At 33.2% G+C, this 27,205-nt stretch overlaps 15 protein-coding genes across 15 annotated transcripts; 7 read left to right on the top strand and 8 right to left on the bottom strand.

Annotated features, from left to right (window-relative positions):
• Positions 1 to 142: 142 nt before the first annotated feature.
• RO3G_07894 (uncharacterized protein) lies at positions 143 to 1,884 on the top strand (the record flags this gene model as incomplete). Its single annotated transcript, XM_067662484.1, has 7 exons — positions 143 to 306; positions 350 to 753; positions 806 to 1,091; positions 1,143 to 1,241; positions 1,311 to 1,457; positions 1,509 to 1,743; positions 1,804 to 1,884. 7 exons carry the CDS (start codon positions 143 to 145, stop codon positions 1,882 to 1,884), a joined length of 1,416 nt encoding a protein of 471 aa, XP_067518585.1.
• Positions 1,885 to 2,329: 445 nt separating this feature from the next.
• On the top strand, positions 2,330 to 2,656 carry RO3G_07893 (uncharacterized protein; the record flags this gene model as incomplete). The annotated part of the gene is made up of 2 exons (XM_067662483.1): positions 2,330 to 2,476; positions 2,528 to 2,656. 2 exons carry the CDS (start codon positions 2,330 to 2,332, stop codon positions 2,654 to 2,656), a joined length of 276 nt encoding a protein of 91 aa, XP_067518584.1.
• Positions 2,657 to 4,554: 1,898 nt separating this feature from the next.
• Positions 4,555 to 5,306, bottom strand: RO3G_07892 (uncharacterized protein; the record flags this gene model as incomplete). The annotated part of the gene is made up of 2 exons (XM_067662482.1): positions 4,555 to 4,991; positions 5,060 to 5,306. 2 exons carry the CDS (start codon positions 5,304 to 5,306, stop codon positions 4,555 to 4,557), a joined length of 684 nt encoding a protein of 227 aa, XP_067518583.1.
• Positions 5,307 to 6,163: 857 nt separating this feature from the next.
• RO3G_07891 (30S ribosomal protein S21e) lies at positions 6,164 to 6,540 on the bottom strand (the record flags this gene model as incomplete). The annotated part of the gene is made up of 3 exons (XM_067662481.1): positions 6,164 to 6,195; positions 6,255 to 6,433; positions 6,491 to 6,540. 3 exons carry the CDS (start codon positions 6,538 to 6,540, stop codon positions 6,164 to 6,166), a joined length of 261 nt encoding a protein of 86 aa, XP_067518582.1.
• Positions 6,541 to 8,520: 1,980 nt separating this feature from the next.
• On the top strand, positions 8,521 to 10,821 carry RO3G_07890 (uncharacterized protein; the record flags this gene model as incomplete). The annotated part of the gene is made up of 10 exons (XM_067662480.1): positions 8,521 to 8,632; positions 8,682 to 8,800; positions 8,852 to 8,936; positions 8,996 to 9,102; positions 9,158 to 9,256; positions 9,316 to 9,693; positions 9,883 to 10,032; positions 10,218 to 10,282; positions 10,385 to 10,594; positions 10,755 to 10,821. The coding sequence occupies 10 exons, from the start codon at positions 8,521 to 8,523 to the stop codon at positions 10,819 to 10,821; spliced, it is 1,392 nt and encodes a 463-aa protein (XP_067518581.1).
• Positions 10,822 to 11,243: 422 nt separating this feature from the next.
• Positions 11,244 to 12,921, bottom strand: RO3G_07889 (uncharacterized protein; the record flags this gene model as incomplete). Its single annotated transcript, XM_067662479.1, has 9 exons — positions 11,244 to 11,369; positions 11,416 to 11,526; positions 11,582 to 11,794; positions 11,849 to 11,972; positions 12,025 to 12,092; positions 12,148 to 12,307; positions 12,369 to 12,576; positions 12,630 to 12,769; positions 12,824 to 12,921. The coding sequence occupies 9 exons, from the start codon at positions 12,919 to 12,921 to the stop codon at positions 11,244 to 11,246; spliced, it is 1,248 nt and encodes a 415-aa protein (XP_067518580.1).
• A 615-nt stretch (positions 12,922 to 13,536) lies between these two features.
• On the top strand, positions 13,537 to 14,683 carry RO3G_07888 (uncharacterized protein; the record flags this gene model as incomplete). The annotated part of the gene is made up of 4 exons (XM_067662478.1): positions 13,537 to 13,612; positions 13,689 to 14,277; positions 14,330 to 14,489; positions 14,546 to 14,683. 4 exons carry the CDS (start codon positions 13,537 to 13,539, stop codon positions 14,681 to 14,683), a joined length of 963 nt encoding a protein of 320 aa, XP_067518579.1.
• A 451-nt stretch (positions 14,684 to 15,134) lies between these two features.
• On the bottom strand, positions 15,135 to 15,787 carry RO3G_07887 (40S ribosomal protein S18; the record flags this gene model as incomplete). Its single annotated transcript, XM_067662477.1, has 2 exons — positions 15,135 to 15,596; positions 15,785 to 15,787. 2 exons carry the CDS (start codon positions 15,785 to 15,787, stop codon positions 15,135 to 15,137), a joined length of 465 nt encoding a protein of 154 aa, XP_067518578.1.
• A 991-nt stretch (positions 15,788 to 16,778) lies between these two features.
• Positions 16,779 to 17,238, top strand: RO3G_07886 (60S acidic ribosomal protein P1; the record flags this gene model as incomplete). Its single annotated transcript, XM_067662476.1, has 3 exons — positions 16,779 to 16,844; positions 16,933 to 17,173; positions 17,225 to 17,238. 3 exons carry the CDS (start codon positions 16,779 to 16,781, stop codon positions 17,236 to 17,238), a joined length of 321 nt encoding a protein of 106 aa, XP_067518577.1.
• Positions 17,239 to 17,573: 335 nt separating this feature from the next.
• On the bottom strand, positions 17,574 to 17,779 carry RO3G_07885 (uncharacterized protein; the record flags this gene model as incomplete). The annotated part of the gene is made up of 2 exons (XM_067662475.1): positions 17,574 to 17,578; positions 17,641 to 17,779. The coding sequence occupies 2 exons, from the start codon at positions 17,777 to 17,779 to the stop codon at positions 17,574 to 17,576; spliced, it is 144 nt and encodes a 47-aa protein (XP_067518576.1).
• A 2,243-nt stretch (positions 17,780 to 20,022) lies between these two features.
• Positions 20,023 to 21,354, top strand: RO3G_07884 (60S ribosomal protein L3; the record flags this gene model as incomplete). Its single annotated transcript, XM_067662474.1, has 3 exons — positions 20,023 to 20,025; positions 20,090 to 20,097; positions 20,202 to 21,354. 3 exons carry the CDS (start codon positions 20,023 to 20,025, stop codon positions 21,352 to 21,354), a joined length of 1,164 nt encoding a protein of 387 aa, XP_067518575.1.
• Positions 21,355 to 21,702: 348 nt separating this feature from the next.
• Positions 21,703 to 22,351, bottom strand: RO3G_07883 (uncharacterized protein; the record flags this gene model as incomplete). Its single annotated transcript, XM_067662473.1, has 3 exons — positions 21,703 to 21,926; positions 21,980 to 22,241; positions 22,307 to 22,351. The coding sequence occupies 3 exons, from the start codon at positions 22,349 to 22,351 to the stop codon at positions 21,703 to 21,705; spliced, it is 531 nt and encodes a 176-aa protein (XP_067518574.1).
• Positions 22,352 to 22,559: 208 nt separating this feature from the next.
• On the bottom strand, positions 22,560 to 23,453 carry RO3G_07882 (uncharacterized protein; the record flags this gene model as incomplete). Its single annotated transcript, XM_067662472.1, has 5 exons — positions 22,560 to 22,690; positions 22,748 to 22,859; positions 22,916 to 23,029; positions 23,082 to 23,236; positions 23,405 to 23,453. 5 exons carry the CDS (start codon positions 23,451 to 23,453, stop codon positions 22,560 to 22,562), a joined length of 561 nt encoding a protein of 186 aa, XP_067518573.1.
• An 878-nt stretch (positions 23,454 to 24,331) lies between these two features.
• RO3G_07881 (uncharacterized protein) lies at positions 24,332 to 24,594 on the top strand (the record flags this gene model as incomplete). Its single annotated transcript, XM_067662471.1, has 2 exons — positions 24,332 to 24,378; positions 24,483 to 24,594. The coding sequence occupies 2 exons, from the start codon at positions 24,332 to 24,334 to the stop codon at positions 24,592 to 24,594; spliced, it is 159 nt and encodes a 52-aa protein (XP_067518572.1).
• Positions 24,595 to 25,859: 1,265 nt separating this feature from the next.
• On the bottom strand, positions 25,860 to 26,429 carry RO3G_07880 (uncharacterized protein; the record flags this gene model as incomplete). The annotated part of the gene is made up of 2 exons (XM_067662470.1): positions 25,860 to 25,947; positions 26,323 to 26,429. The coding sequence occupies 2 exons, from the start codon at positions 26,427 to 26,429 to the stop codon at positions 25,860 to 25,862; spliced, it is 195 nt and encodes a 64-aa protein (XP_067518571.1).
• Positions 26,430 to 27,205: the final 776 nt, after the last annotated feature.

The raw sequence follows: 27,205 nt of genomic DNA, 5'->3' as shown, positions 1-27,205 counted from the left end.
ATATGATAGTCTTAGACTGCGAAGTTCAATTTGACGTTTACTTGTCTGCATTGATTTTGTAACTGAGATTTAATTAATGCTTGACAAATCTTTTTTTCACATGAGAATTTTGTCTTTTTTTTTTTTTTTTTTCCCTTAAACAATGGCTGTTATTACTTCTGTAAAGAATTATATTAAGAAGCATAAAAAAGGAATTTTCATTAGTGCTGCTATAGCAGGAGGAAGTTACCTTGCTGGTAAATATGCTGCAACAAAAATTAGAGACATCCAAGAAAAAGCTACCACCGAAAGATTGGCCAAAGAAAAGTAAGATAGAAACCCTGTTATCTTTTAATAACCCAATTTATAGTTTGAAGCGACGATTTCAACAGAATCAAAATGATTGTGTCTTTACTGTAATATCACTGTTGCCTACTTTAAGTGACCAAATTTTAAACGAAATGAATATCGAAGCAGAATGGGCCAAGCTTCAAAAATCTAGAGATTTGGAAAAAGTAGAGAAAAAATTGAAAGAAGAAAAAGAGACTGCCACTTTGATGAAAGAAGAAAAGGAAATAACAGAGCCCATCGTAATTGACGAGAATAAAGAAGATCAAGAGGCGGTTTTGAAGTCGACGCCTAACAACTTAGATGCTAGTGTTGGAAGTTTGTCTACATCAGTTCATTCTGATGATAGTAATAATATGCCTTTTCCTCCTGGTATTTTGGATAAAAAACAAAAGCAATTGATTTGGGAAACCATTAAAACAAAAAGTAAGCATATAATGAGTGTTTATCGTGTGCTTATAATGATTATTATTCTTAGGTTTTGTGCGTACTTTTACGTCGATCTATTCCATTACCCTCTTAACATTACTTAGTCATATTCAATTAAATCTCTTGGGACGATTTACCTACCTGTGGTCTGTGTCTGTCTTGAATAAAGAAGAACCTACTATTCGATTACAGCAAGAAGGTGACCGTGCTGATGCAGGATACCTTGATCCCCAAGTAGAACATATGTTTCTTAGTATGAGTTGGTGGTTACTTCATCGTGGATGGAGAGAATGTGCTAAGCAAGTTCAAGAGGCAGTAGATGAAATTGTTTCTAGGTAACCACTTTTCTTTTATAAAACAGACGATAGCTAATTAAAAAAATGCAGTATTCCTCTCAAGAGTTCCTTGAATCACAAGGAAGCAGAAGGATTATTACAAAAATTGAGACGACGTATTGAATATGATGAAGATGGAAACCCTATCAAGTAAGAAGCAGTATTTTTTACATCAAGTTCTTATTTATTCTAATGCTCCTTTTTATTGTTATTAAAAAGCTACCGTAATTGGATGTTGCCTGATACAGAAGAAGAGGAATTAGAAGTCCTTTATGGAACAGGGTTTGAAAAACAAGCTCTTTATAATAAGACTTCAACAATCACGCTACGTAAACTGTTGGATGAAACAAAGGATTATATTGATAGGTAATCAAAAATAAAATCATACAATAAATTGCTGATATGAATATTCTATAGCCCTGACTTTGGACAAGTGCTTTCCAGCTGTTTAAATGAAGTATTTGCAGTATTTGATCATCACGCATTTGCCAATTTATTACCCAATTTAGAAGGAGGTGTCTCGAGCATAAAGGAAGTTTCACAAGCTGAAGCACAGATAATAGAACAAGGAAAATCACTTACACTTGCAAAACTTTTACCCATCATTAGTCGACAAGCACATCTCGTTATTGCTGGAAATGAATATCTTAATGTAAGAGAGAAAATATAGACAAAAAAGGGATTTTTGCTTACTAAAAAATGTTTTGTTTAGGCGTTTGCTTATATAAAGGAACTTCAAGCATTCTCTGCAATGATATATACCCAATTTGATGATGAAATCATACACAAATAAAAAAAATAGTACTTTTTGCTTAATATATACTCGTGCATCCATAGGGATAGCAAGAGAGAAGTTATTTAATACACGAGTTTGACCTTTGATCGTCGTACAGACTCTTCCCAAAAAAATAAAAAGGGCTCTTTTTTTTTATTAAAAAAAGATGGCTTTCTTTTACTTCTCGTTTTTTTAAAGATGAGGTCCACATCGATTTCTTTTACCAAGTTTAAAGAATGGTATATTCATAACTTGTTTTTATACAAAAACTTATCTTTATGCAGTTTAAATCAGTGGATACAACTAAGTAAAAAAGGTGAACAATGCTTATCACAACAAGTCTTAGGACAACCAACAACAGATCTAGAGCAAATCATTTCTCAAAGTAAATAATCTGTAAAATGCTAAAGGGAATGAGGTTATTTATTCCTATTGTTGAATAGTCAAACAAGTGCTGGACACAATGTTTGAAGAGTACACAAACGCAGTCAGCCATTTAAACTTAAAAGAGACTTTAGAAAGCTATGACGATAATAGTAACAGTATTCCTGAAGAATTGACTTTAATGAGATATTGTGTAGCAATGTATAATCAAGAGTATATGGTTAAAGTAAGGAAAATGAAAACCGATTTGAAAAATTGCTTAAGTATGTATACGTAGGAGTGCATCTGTGGTGTGGCTAGTTCTGAAGGGTTTACAACGCAACAACATTTAGCAGGAAGTGTTGCTTTATGGAAATCAGAATCTTATCTTGATGAAGAGATACAGCAAAAAATAAAACAATTATAAAAAAGGAATTAATGCCATTAGATAATTTAGCTTTACTACAACCTTCACTATGCTAGCTTAATTTTGCAGTTTTTTTCTAAGCAAATCTCGACAAGCTACAAGTACGCTATGCCATCTGAATTAAAAAACAAAATAAATAGATGAATAATTATTTGATTAATACTATTATTTACATAGAGTATGAATACATAGTATTTTCAGTTTTATAACTTTTTCTTCCTCAGTGATACCTCTTGATAATATTATTTAAGATTTATAATGGGCCGATAGTAACATAAATACGCCATTCGCAAGTGGTTTGCCTAATATCTCTAACAAAAATTCAATATCATCATCGTCAAAGAAGATGGTAGTATTTACCTTGTACCCCGTTTTAGATGAATTAAGAGTATGTTCCTCAGGTGCAAAATGAGGCAATACTCATAAGCAATCAAACACACAGGAAATCTCACCGATAGGCTACTTGAAACTACAATTAAAATTTTCTTCATTCGTTGAGAATCACTTGTACAAGTTTTTTCTTCTTAATAATTAGTAAGGTATACGCTAAGAAATCTAACATTTTACGCACATGCGATTTTTATATTTTACCACACACAAATAAAAAAGAATATGTGCACAGAATGCGCAGAAACAGAAGTGTTTATATAATTAAATTAATTGAAAAATTCAATAAAAAATCTTTACAATGTCATAGTTTGACTGATATTTCAAATTTACTATAATTCCATCAAAGAAATTGCCTGTTTCAAATTGAAAAGAATTCTTTAGTTTTGCTTATGAGGGCTTCTTCTTTTTCTGATAGTATATATAAGAATTTTTTTTGAATCCTTATCGTATGTATCCAAGAGATTTTTGTCTGCTTCATTTAGACCAAGAATTCATCAATTTAATGTATTTTTTTCTTTCTTCGGAAGCAAAATGATTATTCTCATTATCTTTATTATCCTTGTAAGCTTTTTGTCTCTTTACTGAAACCATGCATCTTGTGATTGACAATAAAGAAAAGAACAGAATAAAAGGAAATAGAAGTTGCAAGAAGCTTACATTTATTAGACAAAAATGTCCATCTTACGTTATTAGCATAAATAAACAGATTTCAATTTACGGCTTTTCTATCAAATAACTCAAACGTCAATTGAGTTTTTGCTCTTAATTCTATTGGTATATTATGAAAGATATAGAGTTGGCTCATAATAACTGTTCTATAAAAAAAAGCAAATTGTCATAGTAAAAGCAAGTTCTGTCTCTTCAAATTTTCTGAACAACTGTGATAGTTAAAACTCGAAAGCACAATGTATTTTTGAGCGCAAAAAAATAACGTTATGCCTCAAAATTAAAGTACGTAATACTTGTAATATAAGTCATGCTTTTGCAAGTTTGCAACACCTTTGGTATACATGATAAGAATTCACAAGTAAGCAAAATAAAAGACACATAGTAAATCTATAATTTAAGCTTAATTAAAGCCGTAAATTAAGAGTGATTGAAATCACAAATTGATATCTGAATCCCCATAATTTATTTTGAGAAGACTACGAATTGATACCATGAGAACTGCAAGTACTTTTTAGTTAAGCTTGAAAGGCTTTGTTTTATTAGCCAGAGATCTGGTGGAGAGAATCAGAATTACCTAAAGAGAAAAGGAGGCAGTGAACACACAGACAGTCTATTGTCTCCTTTTTAGATTTCTTGTGTAATTTTTGTTGTTTTTGATTTGTATAAAAAGCAACGGTCTTTTCACAAGGTCAAACTCCGGCTTGTCATTTTTCTTTCTTCTGATGGCATTAGTAATCCTTGTATTTCTTTAGATGTCAATCGTACAACAAAAGAAAGAGGAAATAGACCTCTACTACCTGAAAAAAAGTTATCACCTAGAAAATAAGTTGAATATTTTGTCATATAAATATGTTTTGCTGTTTACCAAAGGCCCATCCATCATCAAAATAATAATAAATTTGGAGAATGTCATCTTTTAGTAGCCTAATCTCATCTGAACGACTTGATGGCACAAATGAGTAAATAGCTTTTACAAATTGCTGTTCAGTAGAATTAATTTGGAAAATGTGTCCTTTCAAAGCTTGCCAATTGATATCTTCCACTTCATTCTCTACTGGAATATCAGACATACTAGGTATCCTTGTTACAGAGGATGATGTATCGAAAGTCTTTTCTATCACAGAGTCTGGTATTCGGTGTATCATGTAACGTCTGCGATAAATTTGGGCTGATATGAGTCCACATATGATGATGATCAAAATGGTGACACCAACAATAACTGATAACGAAACGATTGGTGAATCAGTGTGCAGAAAGTCGCATGAGTGAGTACGGCCTTTGTATGAATAAGGAGCAAAACAAATAGTTAAGCAAAGCACTTTATAAAGTTTTATTTTTTCTTACCACATATCTCAAGTTCGTTTTCATAACCAGAAATACAACCTGTAAAAATAAGTCCACTGAATGCTGAATCATTCTTGCATCGTTGCTCTGTCTCCACAATAGCTGAACTGCATGTATCATTTGAAGCAGTAGACTGTGCTATGGATTCAGAAAAGGCTTCACAAGTTGATTGGCACAGCGGTAGAGTTGTATTCTTAGGATTGCATATAGACGATGCTTGGCTCAGCGCGACAGCTGCACAGGTCATACTAATTGCATAAGAAGGGGCATTGTGTATTTCACATCCAAGTTTCTGCTTCCAAAAAGCAACTGTGTTGACATGATTGAATACCTGTTGGTCAAATTCGTCTATATTTGTCACTTTTGCTAACCAATGTTCTGAAGCAGAATCTCCAATCTGAATCGATGCTTTATTAAAAAGTGGACAGGCTTTAGAGCCTTCTAAAGAGAGACATTGCTGACATTGAATACATTGTATAAGAAATAAAAGTATGAATAAGATATTAAAGTTTTGCTGCTTCATGGCGAATTAAACATATAAATAAAGAAGAGGGAAAAGAAAGAAGGAAAGAAAGAAAAAAAGAAAACGAAAATGACTACCGAAAAAGTATATATAGAAAGAGTTACAAAGAAGAAAAAACAGGGAGGGCAACTGAATTAATTCAAAATAAGCTAACGCATGCTTAATGATTGGGGAAGAGGGGATGTTTCAAGATGAACAAGTAACGAGTAATATTTGAAAGAGTATGCTCCATAACATACTAATCATTGTTTCAAAGCAAAAGTACGATTTCCTTCTATTGAATGGTTTGCAGAATTTATCAAAATTTGACACAAGGAGGAAGGACAATAGAGTAAATTCAGGAGAGTATGTGTGAACAAAGCTCGTACACAGTATAATAAACGTAGGCATATTCATCACCTATTCTTTGTACAACTTCATGATTATAGCAATGACTTGTTGTAGACTATCAATAGTATCGAATGAACACATACGAGAGGCTTTGCAAATACGCCTAGGTACATACGCGAAGAAAAAAGAAATCATACAAACACGATAGAAAATTGAACAAATTATTTATTCACAAAATAGTATTAAACTATTTATTGTTGGTAAGAGAAGACGTTCTTCAAGTCTAAGTAAAAAAATAGCCTTAGTATCGATAAACTCACTCTTTTTCTCAAAAATACTTACATCCATCTTGTTGAGCAAGACGGTTGAGAGAATCGTCAGATTCAGCTTCCTTGCGAACGAAACCACAGAAGGCATAGGTGGAGAAGGTGTTGGTATAACGACCTTCAGCATTGACATCAGCAACGTTGATTTGGACAGAGGCATGATCCTTGGCAGTGATGAGACGGTTGGTGGCAGAGCTAAAGTGAAAACAACTAAGCACCAGTATGATAGTTAAGGATAGCTTAGTAACTTACCACTTGCGGGGAATGTAAAGATCGATAAGTTGGCCTTCAGAGTTCTCCATGTTGTGTGATGAGTGGGAAAAGAGGAAGATTTAACTTGACCAATGCTGTAACAAAATTTTTATCTTGTCTAAGCCACCATTAATTTTTTTGACACGAAAATCATTGGCTGTTGCAATTTAAGACTGTTAAATATGAACCACAAAATAAACAATGAAAACAACAGCAGTGAAAAAGAACTCACAGGAATTCGATACGTAAAAGAAAACATAAATTATTTGAAAATATGTGTAAGAGTAATTTGTATGTGTATGCTTTGAAGCATGGCACATCTACAAAGCCACTAAACTATTTTCAGGACAAACAAGTATTATGGTCTTTGTAAGGTTTATATTCTTTTGCAAAAAACTAATTCATGTCATACGACAAACTAAAAGTAATAAACTATATAATAAAGTGTATGTACATGCTTACTTCTCGTTTTGAGTATTACAAGGACAGTCAATGAGTAGTGTTATATCTTTAATGTCCTAAACGCACCCTTCCTTTGTAACGCGTTTAATAGAGGCAATTTATATGAATGTATTATGTTTCATTTTTGAAGAATATAAATAAATGGAAAGGTTTATAATGTTTGTTTCTATTCTTTACATTACGTGTTAAATTGTTGAATTTTTGCAAAGTGACAAATTTGACTGTATTTTGGTCTGATGCGATCCTCTCTATTTTAAAAGATAGAGGAAAGTTTAACAAAGCTTCTCGAGTTTGTTCATCCCAATATGACTGATGGGTTACTTTCTTCTATTGACCAGCCTTTCCCCGTTCTACTCGTTTTTAAAATGTGATGCAAATGTCTCCTTGAAGCAATGAATATGAACTGGAGTTACTAAACGGTGCAATACCTTCACCTTCTCTAAGGAAGTTAAAAGGACAACTAGTGAAACTTTTGATACTTACCGTAGAATATATTATGATGGTAGAGTTTCATCTGTTTATGCATTTAAATTGATAGCAAATTTGCTATGATTGTCCTGGTTGAAAAATGTTTAATAAAAGAAATATGTGAAAAAAGAAAGGTATACTTCCGGTCAAAGTATAGTAGGCAATGATACTAGATGCATGAAAGGAGCTTGTAATTCTATTCATGCGTTTGAAGTTGAAGAAAAAAAGGCATAATACATAATATAAATTGATATCGATTGTGATGCTTTACATGATTACTAACAGCCAAAAGCTTGGTCAGCTGAACCTAGGTGGAGATATAATGCGACAATTAGAACAAGAATTTTTAGTAGATGATTCATCAACGCATGTCACTAATATTAGATGTATGGCTGAAGACATAGAAATGAAAAAGATAATCTTATTGTAGTATGTTTATTTTGGTAGAGCAAAAGGCATTGTTAATGACTAAAGAAGCTTGGATTCACCGACAAAAAAGCAAGAGGCAGGAGTAAATTAAAAAAAAAAACCAGCCCATCGATTCATGAAAGGGAATATATGGATTCTTAAATTCAGTATCCTGCTTGAGTGGCAGTAAGCATTTCTCTTTCATACGTTATTAAAAATAATATAGTAAAATTGATAGGTTTTGAAGGTATCATTCAAGGCATATTTAACGGCTTCTTAATTCACTAGATAGCTCAATTGTTATAAATTAACTTATGCATGTAATAAATCTTATACCGTCAAGATATCTTTGATAATTTTATTCATAAATCAGTGTCTATGTCTATTATTTTGCTATTTTACATCAAAATGGATAATACATTAGGAATACAAACCTGTTATCTGAATCTTTTTAAGAATTCATAAGCTTCACTTCAACTCTGCCTTGATATTGATTTATATTTGATCAAAAGCAGCAGACAAGAGAGAGAAATAAATACTTCTTGTTGATGGCTTTATAGTAAATCCAAAAAAACATTTATTCAACTTTTGTGTATAAACACTGCATGATTTTTTGAGCATTAATTTTAAAAAGCGTCCATTTTCCCCCACAACGTCTATATCGTTCCTTTTTTCTTAATTGATACCAAAATATGCGCTTGGCTGTAACAACACTTTTTACTTTGCTTGTAGCATGTGTTAATTTGATACTTGCTCAAGGCAAATCAACACTAAGAACTCACTCTATTTCAATGCCTTACATTGGTAAGAAATTCTTTTAATACTTAAAAAAAAGTTGACATTGGTTTTTCAGACGACGAACTCCAAAACAGATGGTTTGACTTTGCAGGCAACACTGTTATTAGCACAAACCACCAAATTCGTTTAACTTCTACCAGGCAATCTCAACTTGGTTACTTATGGTCACGCTTAGTAAGACGATTTTTCTTCTTTTTTATATATAACTAATGTTAACGTTCATAGCCTTTAATTGGTGATAATTTCGAAGTTGAATTTGAATTTAAGGTGGACGGTAGTCATGGACATCTTTACGGAGATGGCTTTGCCAGTAAGTTCCTTTTGTAATGCATTATGTTTAATTTTCGTTACTTAAAAGCTTTCTTTAAGTGTGGCTCACAAAACAAAGGATGATACCTGGCCCTGTATTTGGATCAACTGAAAAATTTGAGGGACTCGGTATCTTTTTTGATACCTATGACAACGAACGAGCACATGTAAATTGAAAGAAAGATAACATGTTTGAACTCATACTAATATCAATGCATATAGCGACACACGTTTCCTTATGTTATGGCAATGCTTAACGATGGCACAAAGCTTTATAATACTGGTAAGGACGGTAGTGATAATGAACTGGCTGGTTGTGAGGTAAAACATTAGGAATGCTTTGTTATAAAAACGTGGATTGATCTCTCTTTTCATTTTAGGCTGACTTCAGATCAAAGGGGTTCCCTACCCGTGCCAGATTTACTTATCACAAAGGAAACTTTATTGAACTATATTTATTATGGAAAGCAGAAGATGAATGGAGCTTCTGTTTGAAAAAACATGATATTGTACTTCCTGAGCAAATATATCTTGGTTTCAGCGCACATACTGGTGAAGTGACAGATAACCATGATATTATTTCAGTCGTCACAAGGACCATTCCTCCTGCTGCAAAAGAATCAGCTCCTAAACCAGAAAAGATGAAGAAATCGAGTTCTTCAGGAGGAATACTTTCTATTTTATTTAAAATGATTTTAGCAGGTGCTCTTGTGGGTGCACTATTTGCTGGTTATCGTTATTACGATCAAAAGAGCAGAGTGAAGAGATTTTAATTAAAGGTTTATAAATCCTATGCTGTCATTATATCATATTCTAATTGAGCTATTGTATTAATTGATGGTGTTGTATATCTATGATCTGCTTCCATTGACTTGGGTCTTTTCATCGTATCTGAATATTGTAAACCATACCTTTGTTTTACAGATTTGGAATACCGAATAATATAGTCTGCCTGTCTCAGTGTTTCTATTGCTTTAGGACTTCTTTGTTCTCTTACAACAGATATTGCCCTTTCTGCTGTTCGACAAAGCAAGTTTTCTAGTAGCCAACAGCAAGCAAATAACCCAGCTCTGCCTACACCTTTTTTAAATAAAGATGTAAGAACTGTTTTTGCCATATTTTTACTTGTGACGTATACCTCCTCTGCAGTGAACCAGCACATTGTTTCCTTGAACTATTTCATCATTTACTACATCAATAGCATTCTTTATCTCTTCTATTGTATTCGGACAACTTCCTTCTACCATAGGCAGTCTATATATTTTTATATTTTTATCCGTAGCTGCAGCAGCATATTTTGGCCACGGTGCGCCCAAAAACTCCATTTCATAGTCATCCAGACAACTGGTAAGAACACAGTTGAGTAATTCTCCTTCTTTATATTTTTATAAGCTAATTTTTGTTCTATTACCAAACAACCAGTGTGATGCCAAATGATTTCATTCGTAGGAAGTCCAAATCAAGGTCCCTATTGATCGTTGCTCTTCCTTTCACTGGGCCTGACAATCGTACTTTCTTTCCTGGACAGGAGCTTAAACATAGATTTCCCCTCAAAGGCGATATAGTATGCCTATTTGATATTTGCTCCAGTTTTTCCTTAATGGTTGGTCTGATACAATCATACAACTCAAAATCTTCTGGCAATGGGTGGTTTGATAGGTAATTTTGTATATCAGGTGGAACAATCCAGCTTATACTACAAGTTCGGAAATATTGTTTAGACCTTTTTTCGTTTACTGTGTAGTATTTATTTACTTTATTGGATGACTTGTAGATGTCTTTGGTTCTTTCAGTTTGTCTCTATGATTTTTTGTTATAGTGAAGCTGTTGTACATTTTTTATTAAAAGAAAGAAAGGATAAAAGGAGGTCAAGTATCTTTGCATAAATATGAACTCAGTGACGTTTCATTTCGTTTTGGAGCTTTCCATTCGTGCAAAAAAAAAAGAAAGAAAAGGTTCATTTCCCAGAAATAGAAAACCAACCTCACCAATCATATTATATTAATATTAAGTATTACTTCTTTTAGTATAACGCACTTTATTTACAAATCCAGTAACTACATGATCGTAACACGAAACATTAGCCCCCTAAGTCAATTTTCCCCCTTTAATAGTCTACTGGTCGAGCTTCATTCTTGTATAGCATATATCATTACGACATGTAATGATCTTGAATGTTATCTTCTTATTTTATTGTAGAGTATAAGTAAGGTATTGAATGAAAAAGGTTACTAGTTTAATAATAAAAGTACTTTATGGTTTTTCTTTTATTATAAAAAAAAATCTTCATAAAAGTCATCAAAAGGCATTATTCTTCCATTTTGTCATTCTCTTCTTTAGGCAAATCATGAATAGCAGGCTCATTTGTATCCGGTATGTTATCTTGTTCAGCAGTTTCGTTCTTTTCTAGTTCACTGTTATAAATATTGCTAGCCTATATGATATTTTAGTTTTTTTTTTTTGCATTATTCTTATATTACCATTTGCCACACTTGTACAATATTATCGTCAGCAGTGCTAGCTAATACCCACGGATCTACTGGATTCCAGCAAAAATCAGAGATTTTGTTTGTATGTCCACCATGCATAAACTAGAAAGAACTCATTTAGTTTTTCCTGTTATGTTATACACATATATCTCTATACTAATAATTCAGGTGGTCCATCCGCTGCTTCTTTAGGAAGTTGTGAAGTTCCAATTCGAGATAAGTCCCAGACAAGGATTCTTCTATCACTGCTTGCAGTTGCGAGAACAGCATCATGATGTGGAGACCAAGATAATTGAAGAATTTCAGCTTGGTGTGATTTTAAGCTGTGTAAAGGGGTTTTTAAATTACGCAAGTCCCACAATGCAGCAGTCTATGGAGATGAAAAATAAGAAATTGTATTTTTTTTTTTTTGCATTTAAATTACCTTATCGCTCGAACCAGTAGCAAGGACCCATTCACTATTAGGAGCAAAGGAAACACAATTAATTTCTGCTTCATGTGCTTGAATATTATGAATTGGTTTGTCTGTATCGTTTCTGGAATCCCAACTATTGATAATTATGTCAATTTCTTCTTTTTTAACACGTCAAAAATTGTTACATCATTAATCTTGCATCATCCCCTACCGAAGCAAATATTGATTCAAATTTTGTATGCCATGCGACATCCTTCATTTATAGTTAATCGTTGTAGTAAGAAAAATAATCTTTGTTTGATACTTACTTCAACGCCTGCAGTATGAGCAGTATACATGCGTACAGGTTCTAGTACACGATTTTCTTTTGCTGATCCATCAACATCCCACTGACAAATTCTCCCGTCGAATCCTGCACTGAGCAAATGGCTTGAATTTGATTTATGAGGGCTCCAAGCTAACCCATAGCTGACAAAAAAAAAGTAAGCTTTCTTTCAACATATTTTCAACATATCAGCCAGTTTATTACCCTTCTTTATCATGACCAACCAGCTTCAAGGTAGGATTGAATTCATCTCTTGGCAAAGGGTCAAATGTTGTTCTATCAAATACATAAACTTCCCCACTTCTTGATTTTGTAGCTATAATATTGGTGTTTTCATTGTGGTATCGAGCTCGATTTACTTCACCATCATGTGGAATTCTTTGAACAATTTTTACAAACGTTTCACTATGATCTGCAAAAATAAACGAGTTACGCGCTCGTCCACTCTATATATAAAAAAATTACCACTGGTGTCTTCTATAGGAGTATCTTCTTCCTTCAACATTGGAAACTTGACCGATGCAATCTGAACATAGTTGGGTTCATCGTCATTTGTGTGTGTACCTAGCAACAAGCGCTGAATTTTGTAGTTCTTATCCGGAGATCTAATTATAATTTAGTAAACAATTCATTGCAAGTCTATACAAGCGCTTTTTTACTCTTCTACATCTGGAAACCACTGACATGTCAAGCTTGGCCATTCTAACGCGTGAGTAACAACAAGGTCATACAAAAAAGGTGAATTCTTTTTCCACATTTTGTATTCTTCATTAATAATTTTTTCATTTTCTTCATCTGCTTTATTATTTTCAAGCTCTTTTTTAAATGTAAATAGATTTTTTATTATTTTGCTCTGTATGAAAACAAGTGTTTTATTTCTTACCGTAATCCATATTGCTTACTAGAGTATAAAAAAAGGGAAAGAAAAAAGAAAAAGAGAAACATGGAACTAGTTTTTTAACTCAGCTTGCTTTTGCCCCAGTCACAAACGCGAATCTACATAAATATCAAAAGAACTTCTTTAGAGACAATTCATTCTACCAAGCCTAAATATGATTGATTTTATAAGTTTAAGCTTACAGTCTTTCGCTCGGAATTTAAATACTCTTTTTATAAAAAAAAAAACATTAAGAAATGTTTTTGCTTTGAAATAATAATATATTGCTTGTATTATTTTTGTTTTATATATTTAATGTATATTCTATAAATCATTGTTCTCTTTTCTTTTGTATCTTTCATTTAAATGCACTCGTATATGTTGATTTTATCTTGTCGTTACTACTTTTATACATTAAATTTTATCTTTTTTTTTTTTTTTTTTTTTTTTTTTTTATTTTTTTTTTAAAAAAATAAAAATATAAATATAAACATCATGGAAGAATACAGAGAACAATACAATAGTCGTAAAAGAAGAAATGAGGAATTATTAAACGACATCGCTGAACTTGGTAATAATAGCAAATTTCGCGATTCTTTACAAGCTGAACTAAACATTCTTTTTTAAAATAAAAACTTTTTTTACAGAGGCGCATGTTCATCAGTTTGAAAAATCAGTACATATTAAGCGACAGCGTATAAATAAGCATAAGGAGGTCGAAAAGAAGTATATCAAATCGATTGAAGACATAAAAAAGATATACAAGCTAAAGCAAATAGATAAGACAACTTCCCAACAATTACCAATTAATGGGTCAAAACAACATTCACCTGAAATTATATGCGATAAACTGGAAAAACTTATTGAACATCAGCATACTTTTAAAGATAATGCGACATCACTAGAGCTTGCGCGTATTCAACCCACAATAAAAGAAATGTTATCTTCATCGAATGTTGATCACCTAAGACAACTTGGTCAGTCGCTGGAATATATTACTACAAAGATCAAGATTGAGAACAAACAACAGTACAAAACAGAAAAGGACAAGGATGATGCTGACAAACGAATACTGCAAAACGAAATTACAAAAGGTCATGCAGAAAGGATCTCTGAAAGCAAAAGACTTTTTCAAATAAAAAATAGCTTAGAGCAAGAGACAAGAGAGGCAGAATTGAGATTAGCAAAAAGAGTGAGGGAATTATACAGTGATCCTACTATACAAGCCCATATAATGTAAAATGACTGTTATGCATAAAAAGTGAGATTTAATCATATTTTTTTGTAGAAAAAAGCTAAGATTAAAAGCTGCATGCCAACAAGTAAATACTGAAGTACAACTAACAAAACTTCAAGTGGACGAACTACAACATCGAGTACAAGCATTAGAAGCTCAAGCCAAGTCTCAAGATCTTTCAATGGCTATAGAGGATCTTATGACGATAATGGTAGGATACATTATAAATATATTATATATCAAATATTATTCAACTTATTATTATAGGCTGAAAAGCAACAAAGGGCAAAATCGCTTTTAAAAACAAATGACACATGCAGGAAAAATTTATTAGAACAAACATTACAACAAAAAGAATTGATGCAAAAAAAGAAAGAGTTGGTTCTTCAATGCTTTCAAAACTAACTGTTATATCAAAATAAGCACCTTTAACGTGACAGTGTTTGTTAATACCAATAAATAGCATTCTTGTTGCATCTTTGCTTTGTATTTTATGTAAACAAGTATAGATATATGGATTACAACAGTTACTGAAGTAGAAGCTATCAATTTAAAAATTGAAGGATTGCTACAAAAACAAATCCAAGAGTTTGCATTCTGCTTAGTGCATTTCAATATTGTAAACCAAAGTACATTGTTCGCTTAAGAAATATAACAAAAAATTTGAATGCTTATATCAACTTATTCTTTCTAAATATAATACACAGCAACCGCACCATAAGCATAATGTGAGTTTTACAAACAAGGAATCTTTTATTTGAAAAACAAAAAAAAAAAAAATGTATTGGTTTCCACAGCTAATTATAAAAAGTTAGCTTTTATCTATCAACTAATAAAATACATCAACTTACGTTCTTTATTTCTTCTTGGAGACACCAACGGTACGTCCACGACGACCAGTGGTCTTGGTGTGTTGACCACGGACACGGACACCCCAGTAGTGACGGAGACCACGGTGAGCACGAATCTTCTTCAAGCGTTCAAGATCTTCACGGTACTTGGTGTCAAGAACGTTGGAGATGACTTGGCTGGACTTGCCATCAACAATATCCTTTTGTCTGTTAAGGAACCAGTTGGGGATCTTGTATTGAGCAGGGTTTTGGAGAATGGTGACAATACGTTCCAATTCTTCACTGGAAAGTTCACCAGCACGCTTGGTGAGGTCAATATCGGCCTTCTTACAGGCAATGTTGGCGAAACGACGGCCAACACCCTTAACAGAGGTCAAAGCAATTTGAATCTTGACACGACCGTCAACGTTGGTGTTCAAAAGACGAAGAATGTGCTGGAAAGTAGTTCTCTCAGGAACGACGAGCGACTATACACATGAAGTTAGTTTTCCATTCAAATTAAACTCTGGGCATTGAAAGAAAGAGTGACAAATTATTCAAATCCATCTATCCATCCATCCATCTATTATAGTCCATCTTATATCACATTCTCTTTTTATCCCTCTTTCTTTCTATCTGCCGTTTTTTTTTTTTTTTTTGTTAATGATGCATTTACCATTTTAATGAAAAAGGGAGGATTATATGGTTGTTGCTTACTGCCACTGCCAAATACATTAATAATTTAAATTCCGTCTCTTCTTGCTGCAAATAGGTCTTACAGTGTGTGAAATTTGGTAATCTCTGTGCATCATATAAAGAACCCTATATTCTTATATTCAATATATTATATTTAAAGATGAGCTACTATGCTTAAGCAAGCTAATGAACAAATTATTTTGAGCTGACTAAGAGAATAAGAATTGTAAAACATTCACACATGATATTGAACGTAAACAAGAAACCAGAGTCCAAGTGGCATTAATGCTTCAGCTTTCATTTGCCACTGTCATCTTAAATAGTATCCAACTTGCAAAAAACTTGAGCCTTTTCAATTACACCAAGAGTGAATGAAAAAAGCATTATACATAAAAGGTGTTTAAAGAGGATTGTAGTCATTTTCAATTTTAACTTACGGTTTTCTTGATAATAATATTGCTAACCCGTATTATATATTTACTTGAAATATTAAATTATAAGAATAGACTCTATTGTTTATAATATAATACATGTTAAAAAATACAACCAATAAATCTTACATCCACTGATGCAGATGGCTGCGTGAAAAAAAAAAAAAAAAAAAAAGGTATTTTAAGCTTAGAGAACAAGACATACTCTGTATCTATTCACTAAAATCCAACAGCTATAGCTATTCTGAAAGCTTCTACTAATTATGCTAAATAGTCTCAAATCAAGTGCTCAATTTATAATAAACGAATGATCTGCTCACACATCTGTTTTTTACACTTTACTTTTTTGGTATTTTGCATGAAGACAAGTCGGACAACAAAAAAAATGCGTGACTTTTGCTTCTACGAAAAAGTAAAACAAGACGTTAGTGAAGGTCATAAATGAACCCTCCTCTTACTAGCATCTAATTTTGCGCGTATGTATATGAATCCATCCATCCATCCATCCATGTTATTGAGGAACTTATCTTGATTTACTTTAGCATGTCCGCCGAACTCGCCGTCGTTTATGCTGCCCTCATCCTTGAAGATGACAACATTGAAATCTCTGTAAGCAAAATTATCCATTATACAACTACATCTGGACTCATCGCGTCTTTTTTTTTTTTTTTTTTTTTTTTTTTTTTTTTTTTTTTAGGCCGACAAGCTTCAAACTCTTGTTGCTGCTGCTGGTATTGAAGTTGAACCCATTTGGTTCTCTCTCTATGCTAAGGCCCTTGAAGGTCAAGACCTCAAGGCTCTCCTCTTGAACGTTGGTGCTCCCGGTGCTGGTGCTGCTGCTCCTGCTGGTGCTGCTGGTGCTGCCGCCACTTCCGATGCTCCTGCTGAAGAAGCCAAGGAAGAAGAAAAGGAAGAATCCGATGATGATATGGGTTTTGGTAATGTTTGAACAAACAATAGCAGAACGAGTTTTTTAATGTATCTTATAGGTCTCTTCGATTAAAATGCTTAAATCAACTTTTTTTCTTGAAAATAAAAAAATTCAATTGTAGTTTTGCGATTACAGAACTTACATTTTAAATGTTCTATGGTTGAAGGAAGAAAGAAATAGATTATTGACAGGAATTATTTGTTATGTTTTATTATGATTGTACATTGACTTTTACGGCATATTGGCATTTTAACAAAATCATCTGTTCCGCTGTATATTGATATCTTTTTAGAGTTGACCTGCCCTTCGAAGTCGACGTCTTTCTTCCATCTATAACGCTCTGTTAATCTTTTTGAATCAATTATACTGACATGCAGTTCTACTTTACCCATTTTTTTTTACATTCTCTATACTGCATGAAAAAGAAGTCGCATTTCTTTTTGTCGTAATTGTTGTCATCAAGGCATTTCATACTTTGTTTTTCTTCCAAGGCACAAGGGTTCATGTATTTTGTAATCGCCTTTTCCTTAAATTGGTTATTAAAATCTTTTGGTGTGGAAGGTTCACCAAAATCAGGTTTAGGTGCTGGTGGTGGTGGCTTCGTAAGAGGCATGTTGAATAAATAAAATGCTTGTGAAAAAATACAGGGTTGAAAATTTGATTTTAAAAGGTTCAACTACCGACACTTTCACTTACAAAATCTTCACAAAATACAAGTTACAGTTTGCATTATCACGAATGCCTGACATTCGAATCTTCATAAGGTTCATGGAAACAAACATCAATCAATAATAAGGTGTTGGTTAAATCTTTGTTTGATTAAAATAATTTTTTTTTTTTTTTTTTTTTTTTTTAAAAAAAAAAAGATATGATACTTGTTTACTGTAAACGAATGCAAAATACAGTGCTTCCAAAATGAATGCCGCCTCCTAAATGTCTTTTTCTGTATAATTTGTACTATCAAATTCTTTATAACGCGACATTACTTTCTAAAAATCCTATATTTTGCTATCAATTATGTACAGCATACACAGTGTCATAGATCATAGCCATGACATTCACTTGTCGTTTGCTTTAAATTGGAAGAGTCAACGACATATCCGCATAGTTATAATAAATATTATCTGCATGTACAGCCGTACCTAAACTCTCATAGCATAGAAAATAATTCTTAATCAGTTCCATTTAATTTTTAGAGCTATGTATGGCTTTGTACACTGCACTACTGGACAATTCAAGAAGTTTGGCTTGTTGATTGAAAAATACAAAAGGATACCAATATCTACAATGTATATCAAGTCTTATCCTAAAAGTTTATTATACCATAGGCATGGCATTTGATATCAGGAAAGCACTGAAAGTGAGTGTGTGGGTTTATTTCATGAAAACACTAATTTAATTTATCCCTTGTTAAATAAAATACAAAAGTCCAAATTATATCCTATGCGTTGTTAAAATAATACATCTATATTTTGGGAATTCTTCTTCGTAAGAGATAGCCAATATAGTCGATAGCTTCACTTGCATAAGAGCATCTCTGCAATATTTATTGAGTCTAACTTCGTTTTTTAATTCTTTCATAAAAAACAGTATTGGTAATAGAGCTTCTTAATGCAATTAAAACCATTTTAATAAATATTATAATCTCAAATATCCCAAACTGGCTGAAGATACCAATAGAAAAGCTGAAGGGAAAATAAGTGACTTAAGCTTACTGACAACAGGTTCGTAAACTATTGAATTGGTAGACGCGTATAATAAGTAGACGAATGATTATCCAATTCAAATCATCTCAATAAAGAAAGCTGATCGAAATATGTTTGTTTGGTCTAGTTAATATGAACTTCTTGTTAACACAGAAATCAAGTTAAAATTTATCTATTGTCTCTCTGCGTAAGCGAAATACAAAAATTCTTTATTATTATTATTCTTCCTTCTCTTATATTTCCGTTGTTTTATGGAAATATCTCAATTCTAGATAAACTTCTCATACATTTGTTTCTCATATGTAAGCTACCAATGCCCACAACATGATTTCTGTAGGAGCATTGCTTGAAACTTTTTTGATTGGTATTCTTATGCGAACATAGTCTGGTGTTCGAATACGACTGATAGTCATTTGCTATTTATCTTCAACTTGATTATCAACACCTAATTGTTATTACCAACAATTCAGGTTGTGCAAATAGGTAAAGGGAAATAAGATTTAACGACTTCCTTTAACATGTGTATTGTTAGAGATGTCTATCTGCCATTAAACGTAAGGTAAAAAATTTTCAAAAAAAAAATTTTTTCATGTCCCAAAAATTCAAAAATTAAAAGATTATTAATGTTTAAAATAATTTATTAAGGAAATGTAAAAAATATAAATTACGCGTAGAGCAAAACCCTAACTAAAACCAAAAAAAAAAATTAGTAAAAATGGCCATTTTATGAAAGTCATAAAGAAAGCAAAGAGAGAATCAGTTACAACAATATTTACATCAAAAGAAAGAACTCAGGCAATGTAGATAAGGTTAAGTTTGTTAAATCATCCTTTGATCTCCCTTTCTTTCTTTCCATAACAATTTGTTCAGAAATGAAGAAACTTACCGAAATTCGTATACTTTTAATTCAAATAAAATATGGTTATTAGAAAGAAAACATCCACGTACTTTGCTGAAACAGAAGCTATTAAATACTTTTCGTTTTTAAGTTCAGCAAAAAGGAAATTTCCGGCTCGGGTTCGTGCTCTTGTCTTGGGTTGTGGGTTCAAAAACTTTAGGGAACAAGGAGCTGACAGGAGGAACAATGGGATTATGGCCGTCGTTAATTTAATCTTCCTCTTTCTTCCTCTACTTACTTGGTGTTGTTAATATGGTAAATAAGGAAAAACATCCATCCATTGATAATAAGTGATGATTAATATAAATTTTATTTGTAGTCTCACAGGTTAGTTCATTCACTGATTTCATCTCCCCTTCGAAAATGATCCATTTAAAATCGAGAGGGGAGGATCCCATTGAAGCATAGATTAGAGATTAATTTCATTATAGAAAATACGAGGCTCCCCGTCACGGTCACTTGGGTTTCGGTCCCCGTAAGAGAACCAGATCTCACCGCGGTCGTGTCAAGGCTTATCCCAAGGACGATGCCAAGAAGCCCGTCCACTTGACTGCTTTCATGGGTTACAAAGCTGGTATGACCCACATTGTTCGTGATCTTGAACGTCCCGGTTCCAAGATGCACAAGAAGGAAATCGTCGAAGCCGTCACTGTTATCGAAGCTCCCGCCATGGTTGTTGTCGGTGTTGTCGGTTACGTCGAAACTCCCCGCGGTCTTCGTTCTTTGACCACTGTTTGGGCCGAACACCTTTCTGAAGAAGCCAAGCGTCGCTTCTATAAGAACTGGTACCGCTCCAAGAAGAAGGCCTTTACCAAGTATGCTCAAAAGTATGCTGAAGGTGCCAAGGATGTCACTCGTGAATTGGAACGTATCAAGAAGTATTGTTCTGTTGTCCGTGTTATCGCTCACACTCAAATCTCCAAGGCCAAGCTTCACCAACGCAAGGCTCACATTATGGAAATCCAATTGAACGGTGGTTCTGTTGAACAAAAGGTTGATTGGGCCCGTGAACATTTCGAAAAGGAAGTCACTGTTGGTTCCATCTTTGAACAAGATGAAATGATAGACATCATTGCCACCACCAAGGGTCACGGTTTCGAAGGTGTCACCCATCGTTGGGGTACCAAGAAGTTGCCTCGTAAGACTCACCGTGGTCTCCGTAAGGTTGCTTGTATTGGTGCTTGGCATCCTTCTCGCGTCATGTACTCTGTTGCCCGTGCTGGTCAACGTGGTTACCACCGCCGTACTGAAATCAACAAGAAGATTTACCGTATCGCTACTGGTGCTGATGCCAAGTCTGGTACTACTGAATATGACTTGACTGAGAAGCAAATCACTCCCATGGGTGGTTTCCCTCACTATGGTGAAGTTAATGAAGACTTTGTTATGATCAAGGGTTGTTGTGCTGGTGCCAAGAAGCGTGTCATCACCCTTCGTAAGTCTTTGACTGTCCACACTAAGCGTTCTGCTCTCGAAAAGGTTACCCTCAAGTTTATTGATACTTCCTCCAAGTTTGGTCACGGTCGTTTCCAAACTCCTGCCGAAAAGCATCAATTTATGGGTACTCTCAAGAAGGATCTTTAGATTGTTTTCAACATTTAGTCTTTTATTTTATATGAAATAAAGGAAGCTAAGTTTATACAAACTCATTTTCAGGTTTATCAAATTGCACAATGCCTGCATTGAGTTTATCTCCTCCGTATTTTTCCAATGCTTGGAGTTCACGTCGGATGTATTGAACGACAAGAGCTAAATCAGTAGCGTTGTTGGAAGAAATTGCAAATAGGTTTCTCCACAAGGCAGCAGCCAAGACTGGGTCATCTTTACACATGCCTTCATCATAAGCAACCACACCACCATGAAATTGTGCTAAGAGGTCTTTGATATAACTATTAATTACTTTTTGCTGTGTAATCTGTAAAAAGATTTTGTTTAGATTACAATGTCAATATACCCATACATATTCATATATAAAATTATATATTTATTTACACCGTGAGATCTGATTCTATCTTCTGCATCCTCAAAGAATCGATTGACAAGTTCTTGAATATAGAGTTTTCCATTTCCTTCTGCACGAAGATGAACCATCAACATCCAGACGTGTAGTTGAGTGACCGAAAACCAGGACTGAAAGTTATCAGGAAGATTACATTCTAATGATAGATCAGTAAACCGAATACACGCTCACTAAATTTTTATTATTTACCTTTAATATAGAAATCTTTGTTTAAATCCATTTGTTGTGCACATTCGGCATAAAGTGTACGGCTGGCACGGATAGCAGTCGAACTCTTTGAATAATAACCCATAAGTCTAGCCAAGCCATAAACAACCTTCTTTGTGGCAGGTGAATATTTTGTAGAATTATTCTCTGTCGTATTGTCCTCTATCGGTGTATTTGTAGAGTAAGAGCGGAAAGATAAGGCTGGGACCATTCTGTGCTGATGCAGGGCATTGGTATAGAAAGTCTAAGGTATTGTTTTATATATTGTCCTTCTTTTAACATCCAATATTTCTTTTCTTTCCATTTTACCTTTTTGATCTGACTATTAACTAATCGTCTTGTAACAAAGGACATTGGTTTTGAAAGGTCGTGAAAAAAAGTTTGACGGGACCAAGGCAGAAAAAAAAAAAACTTTTCTGTGCTCAATCGCGGAGAATGAAAATTGGACATCCCTTTTTTTTTTGGGCTCATAGATGTCACCAGCAGGGAGAATTGTTATGGCAACAAGTAAACAATAAGGAGGTCCAATTTTTAAGAATTTTATTTTTTTTTGAAGAAAAAATTACTTGTGCTGTAGTCTTAAAATACTTCTAACATCAGCTGCAAATCGTAAAGCATCTAAAAAAGGTAAAAGATCTAATAAACTTTCATCGTTGGGGTTTGATATCCAAGTGGGTAAAGCAATTCCGTTCTCTGAAAATAATTAAATAAGTGGGGTAATATTTTAATTTCATTTTTTTTTTTTTTTACCTTTGAACAAATCAAAAGCAACTGTACTATTGTCAATTAAACATACTTTGTTGAGATCATTTTCGGCCAGCGTAATGTCTTTTAGGAAATTGCCGTTCCTAGCAACACAGGACTACATACAATAGATCAATGTTTCAATCCCATGTGCGTAAATTTATGTTATTTTACTTGACGAAAAAATCGTTGTGAAATTATATTGTCTTGATCAAGCCAATCGATCACAGGATCAGCATATTCTGCCATGGATGCGGTATAAATTACAATTTTATACCACTGACTTATCTACGAGTTACATATATAAGTATAATGTTTATAAGATTCTTTCTCTTCTTACTGTCTTTAAAAAGAAATCAACGTGAGGACGTTTATAGACCTCATATAGCAGGCTTTGTTTATCACATTGTACTTCTATTGTTTTGTGAATAATGGATGGGCTGACGGCTGATACAGTTTCAGAACCAAGTCTAACAGAGTGAACTAGTGTTTCATCTAAATCTAGTACAAGTGTCTTTCCTTTATAATATTGCAAAGCTACGCTGTTGGGCGTGGGTATCTTTTTTGTTTTTTTAGTGGGTAATAATGAATAAATGAATTGAAGTGTTATTGCAACGTAGTGATATAAATGACTGAGAAATAATCTTGTCCTTTTCTTTTTACTTATGTTGTTTGTATTATTTACTGTTGTAATAGCAAAGGTAGTTGACATGGAAGAAATGTATTTTTTTTTTCCACAAAAGAGAAAGAGAGAAAAAAAAAAAAAAAAAAATACAAAAAATGAAACTCTCTTGCTCTCTCTTTTTTTTTATTTTTTTTTTTTTCATTACTTTATAAAAACTGTCACTTGATTTTTTTAATACCAATATTAGATGCATACTGTTCATCACATAATCACTCCGACAATCCCTGATATACTTTATACTCCCTGAGCTATACTTTTTTTCCCTTTTTGTATTTGCAATAATAATATTGCTTTGTTCAGACTTTGTATCTTGGGAGTAACTGTGAACAATAAGTGTTGTACATAATTAGGTAAACAACAATAAAATGAAGCATAAACACAAACGACAGCAAATAAAAAAAAAAGACATCCTTTTTACAGTCTCAATTTTTTTTTGTCGTAAAAACTACGAGAGAAAAAAGAATGGCTTAAAAGATATAATAGAAAATCCTATAAAGGCCATTGAGAAAGGCGATTATTAACAAGTGCCCTGGGATAAGGCTTACAGAATACAATGCAGACACATTCACTTATTTGTCAGCCACTATCTTGATTTAAAAAGTGTCTATTGAGATTTAATAATCCACAGTAAAGTACATTATTCTTATTAGTTATTGGTAGGCTGAATGAAATAATTGTAAAGAGGCTAAAAATAAAAAAAAAAAAAAAAAAAAAAAAAAAAAAAAAAAAAAAAAAAGAAATGCAATAAAATTAGAAAGAATTCAGAAGAAATATCCAAATAGATACAAAATCAACTAGAAGAAAGTTAGATATGTCTTTGGTTGAGTTATTTAGTGTACTTGCATGAAAGTGAGAATGATCAATGTATGTATAGAATTGGAAATAATAAAAAATAAAAATAAAAAATGAGTAAGAACTCAAAAGCTATTATGATGTCCATCATTTACACTCAGTGTGTCTAGAGGTTGAATGGTTATCGCTGTTCAGTAGAAATTATTGGTTTATAAGGTGGCGGATTGGGGGGTTGATCTTGTAGTTCATCAGCATGATCTCTAGGTCTTCCTGGTCTTCTTGGTCGTTAAGGAGCATCATGTCTGAATCTTTCGGGAATCTGACTATTCTCACGAAGCGAGCGAACAATATACAACATGTTATAGCAGGCATCTAAGTCACAGTTCTAGAGGTGAGATTGCTCTCTATTGTCAGTATCCCTATTGTTATTAACCACAGATACTCGGAAGCTTTGATTTGTACATCTTAATAATCTGTATCTAATAACTGAAGAGAGGACCTGCCTTCAATAAGGACAAAGGATTTGGCGCCATTCAAAAGGTTTTTAGGGTCATTCCTTCACAACGCGAACAGCATTTATTTGTTCGTAACTCATAAATCAGAAGAGCACGAAAGCCATTCTTCTGAAGGAATTTTCGAAAATCCATGCCACGAATAGGTTCATGAAACCTGGGTGTTGGAACAGACCAGTTTTTCATCACAAAAAATAAACACCATCACCAAATTTTGGTCTTAATTTGGTAATCAAGGAAAGGTCAGCAAGCTGGTTCCTGAAATAAGACGATAGCCGAATTTTTCGAAAAATCGGATGGGCAGTAACATGGTTGATTGGTGTACTCACATAATGAGACTGGACAATAAAAGTGTGCTCAGAGCGGCTCCTAAGAAAAGCAGCGTAGTCTTCCAACTCCAAAGCTCTGAAGTGAACTAAACTACACTCAACTAAAGCAAATTTATCGGACTTGGCTTCATGGCCTCCAAAGGGTCTCATCTCAGACAAACCACTTTATGACGAATCCTTCGGGGCGTCCAGCTATAATGCTTATCCGTCAAAATATATTATTCAAGAGTGGAAGGACTATTAGAATATCGGGTCAGAAACAAAAAATATATATTTAACATTAAAACAACTTCATATCAATATATATATATACATATATATATTGAAAATCTGTTGAAAAGAGTCGTATCCAAACATATTTTAAACATGATTCATATTTTATTTATAAGAAATCAGAGTAGTGAATGCTTTACAAAGATTTATTACAGTCTTTTCTCTATTATTCGGTCATAACTAATTCCACTCTTTTAACTCAATACAAGTTATTTTAATGTAGCTCCTAATGCAATGAGCCATAAATGAAAAATAGATCTACTTAAGAAATAATTATAAACAATCCACTTGCATAACCAGGAACAGATCTTCATATTAAAATTTATTCATACTATATCTACAGCTATAATTAATTGAAGTATTTTGAAAGGATATAAATACAAGATACAATAATATTAAATAAGAATATACTTTTTAAGTCTCGTTGAATTTTATAGTCTTTTTATTCTTATGAGATAACACAAAAAGTAATCTTGCTAGTATGAGATAGTCAATCTCCAACATCTTTTAGAGAGATTAGGATATTGTTAGAGTGCATAGTTATCTACAATGGTAACAATAAATTGGGTATGTTGCTGCTTCATGTTAGCCATGACACCCTTATTAGACTCTCTTCTTTATTTAGAAGGATTATACCCTCTTCTTATTGTTTTTTGAATTGATATGTTGAACTAAGGTTAACATGAGCGTCAGCAGCAGCAATTTTATTGAAACCTGCTCAGTGACTAGAAGCAAGAAACGGCCAATCTGATTTGCATTGCAACTGCGGTAAGTGTTCCTTTTCTTCTTTAAGTCAGTCTTACTGGCGTGAGCATTAGATAAGAATTCAATATTAGACTGAATAAGAGCGCCACAGCTTTTTTAGCTTCGCTCTCATTTCTGAGATCAATCATAACCCCTTCCTCTTCGCTTCTCTCATATTTTGGAGGCTCTTGTAGAAATAATTTAATTTTTTCGTCAATCTCCATAGCGCTAGGATCAAACTCATACTTTATTCTCATCACTAACATCAAGATTGTCGTTACTTTTCCAGTTGCTCCTTTGACGTAGCCTTGATCACTGAGAGGTAGGTATTCAAAATTCATATTGTCAGTCATTGTTTAGTAATTGAGGAAGAAAAAAAACATCTTTCTCAAAAAATTAAGTCATTTTTCAAAATTTGCAGATGAACATCCCAAAAATTGCAGCTATTTTTACTAAAATCCGGTGAAAATCCAATATATTTGGGATAAAGAATAATTCCAAAAAATATTTGTCAAGCCCTAAAGACCCTAACTGCAGCTCAATATTTCAGGATTTATCTACATGATGACTGTCCAATTATCATATCTTACATTATCATCACAAGTTTATAGTATATGGCTATTTTTTTTGCTACGATCATACGATTCATATGGAAAGGTCGTTGGCGACAATTCTTTGAACAGATTCCTGTCTTGGATGAGGTGATCATCAATCAAATCTAGAAGGAGCTATTGAAACTATCTGCTTACAATTATCCATGCTAATATCTCTGTATTTTCGTGACAAGTCACTGTTCCATATGTTTAAACAATACTATTATCTAAAGGCTTAAATGAGTACGCGGTGTTTCAAGACATCATAATTATCTAAGTTAGATCAAATAAGAGATGAAAGAAGCTAAAAAAATCCCTTCGGAAGTAAGGGTAAAAAAAAAAATGAAAAAGATAGAGGGGGGAGTAAGAAGAAACTTGTAAAAAAAATCATTGTTTAGAAAAGGATCTCAAGAAAGGAAGCTATGTGATAAAACAAAAGTTGAGTCCAAACCTTTTTGGCTGGGAATAGCTCATTGAGTATAACAATAGTCAGGTAGTCTTTGTCAACGAGAAGGCGGGCAATAGCGCACTGAACA

This window comes from Rhizopus delemar, genomic scaffold, assembly GCF_000149305.1.
Source record: "Rhizopus delemar RA 99-880 supercont3.5 genomic scaffold, whole genome shotgun sequence".
Lineage (NCBI taxonomy): Eukaryota > Fungi > Mucoromycota > Mucoromycetes > Mucorales > Rhizopodaceae > Rhizopus > Rhizopus delemar.
Note: the sequence above shows the minus strand (reverse complement) of the source record. Positions and strands in the feature narration are given on the sequence as shown.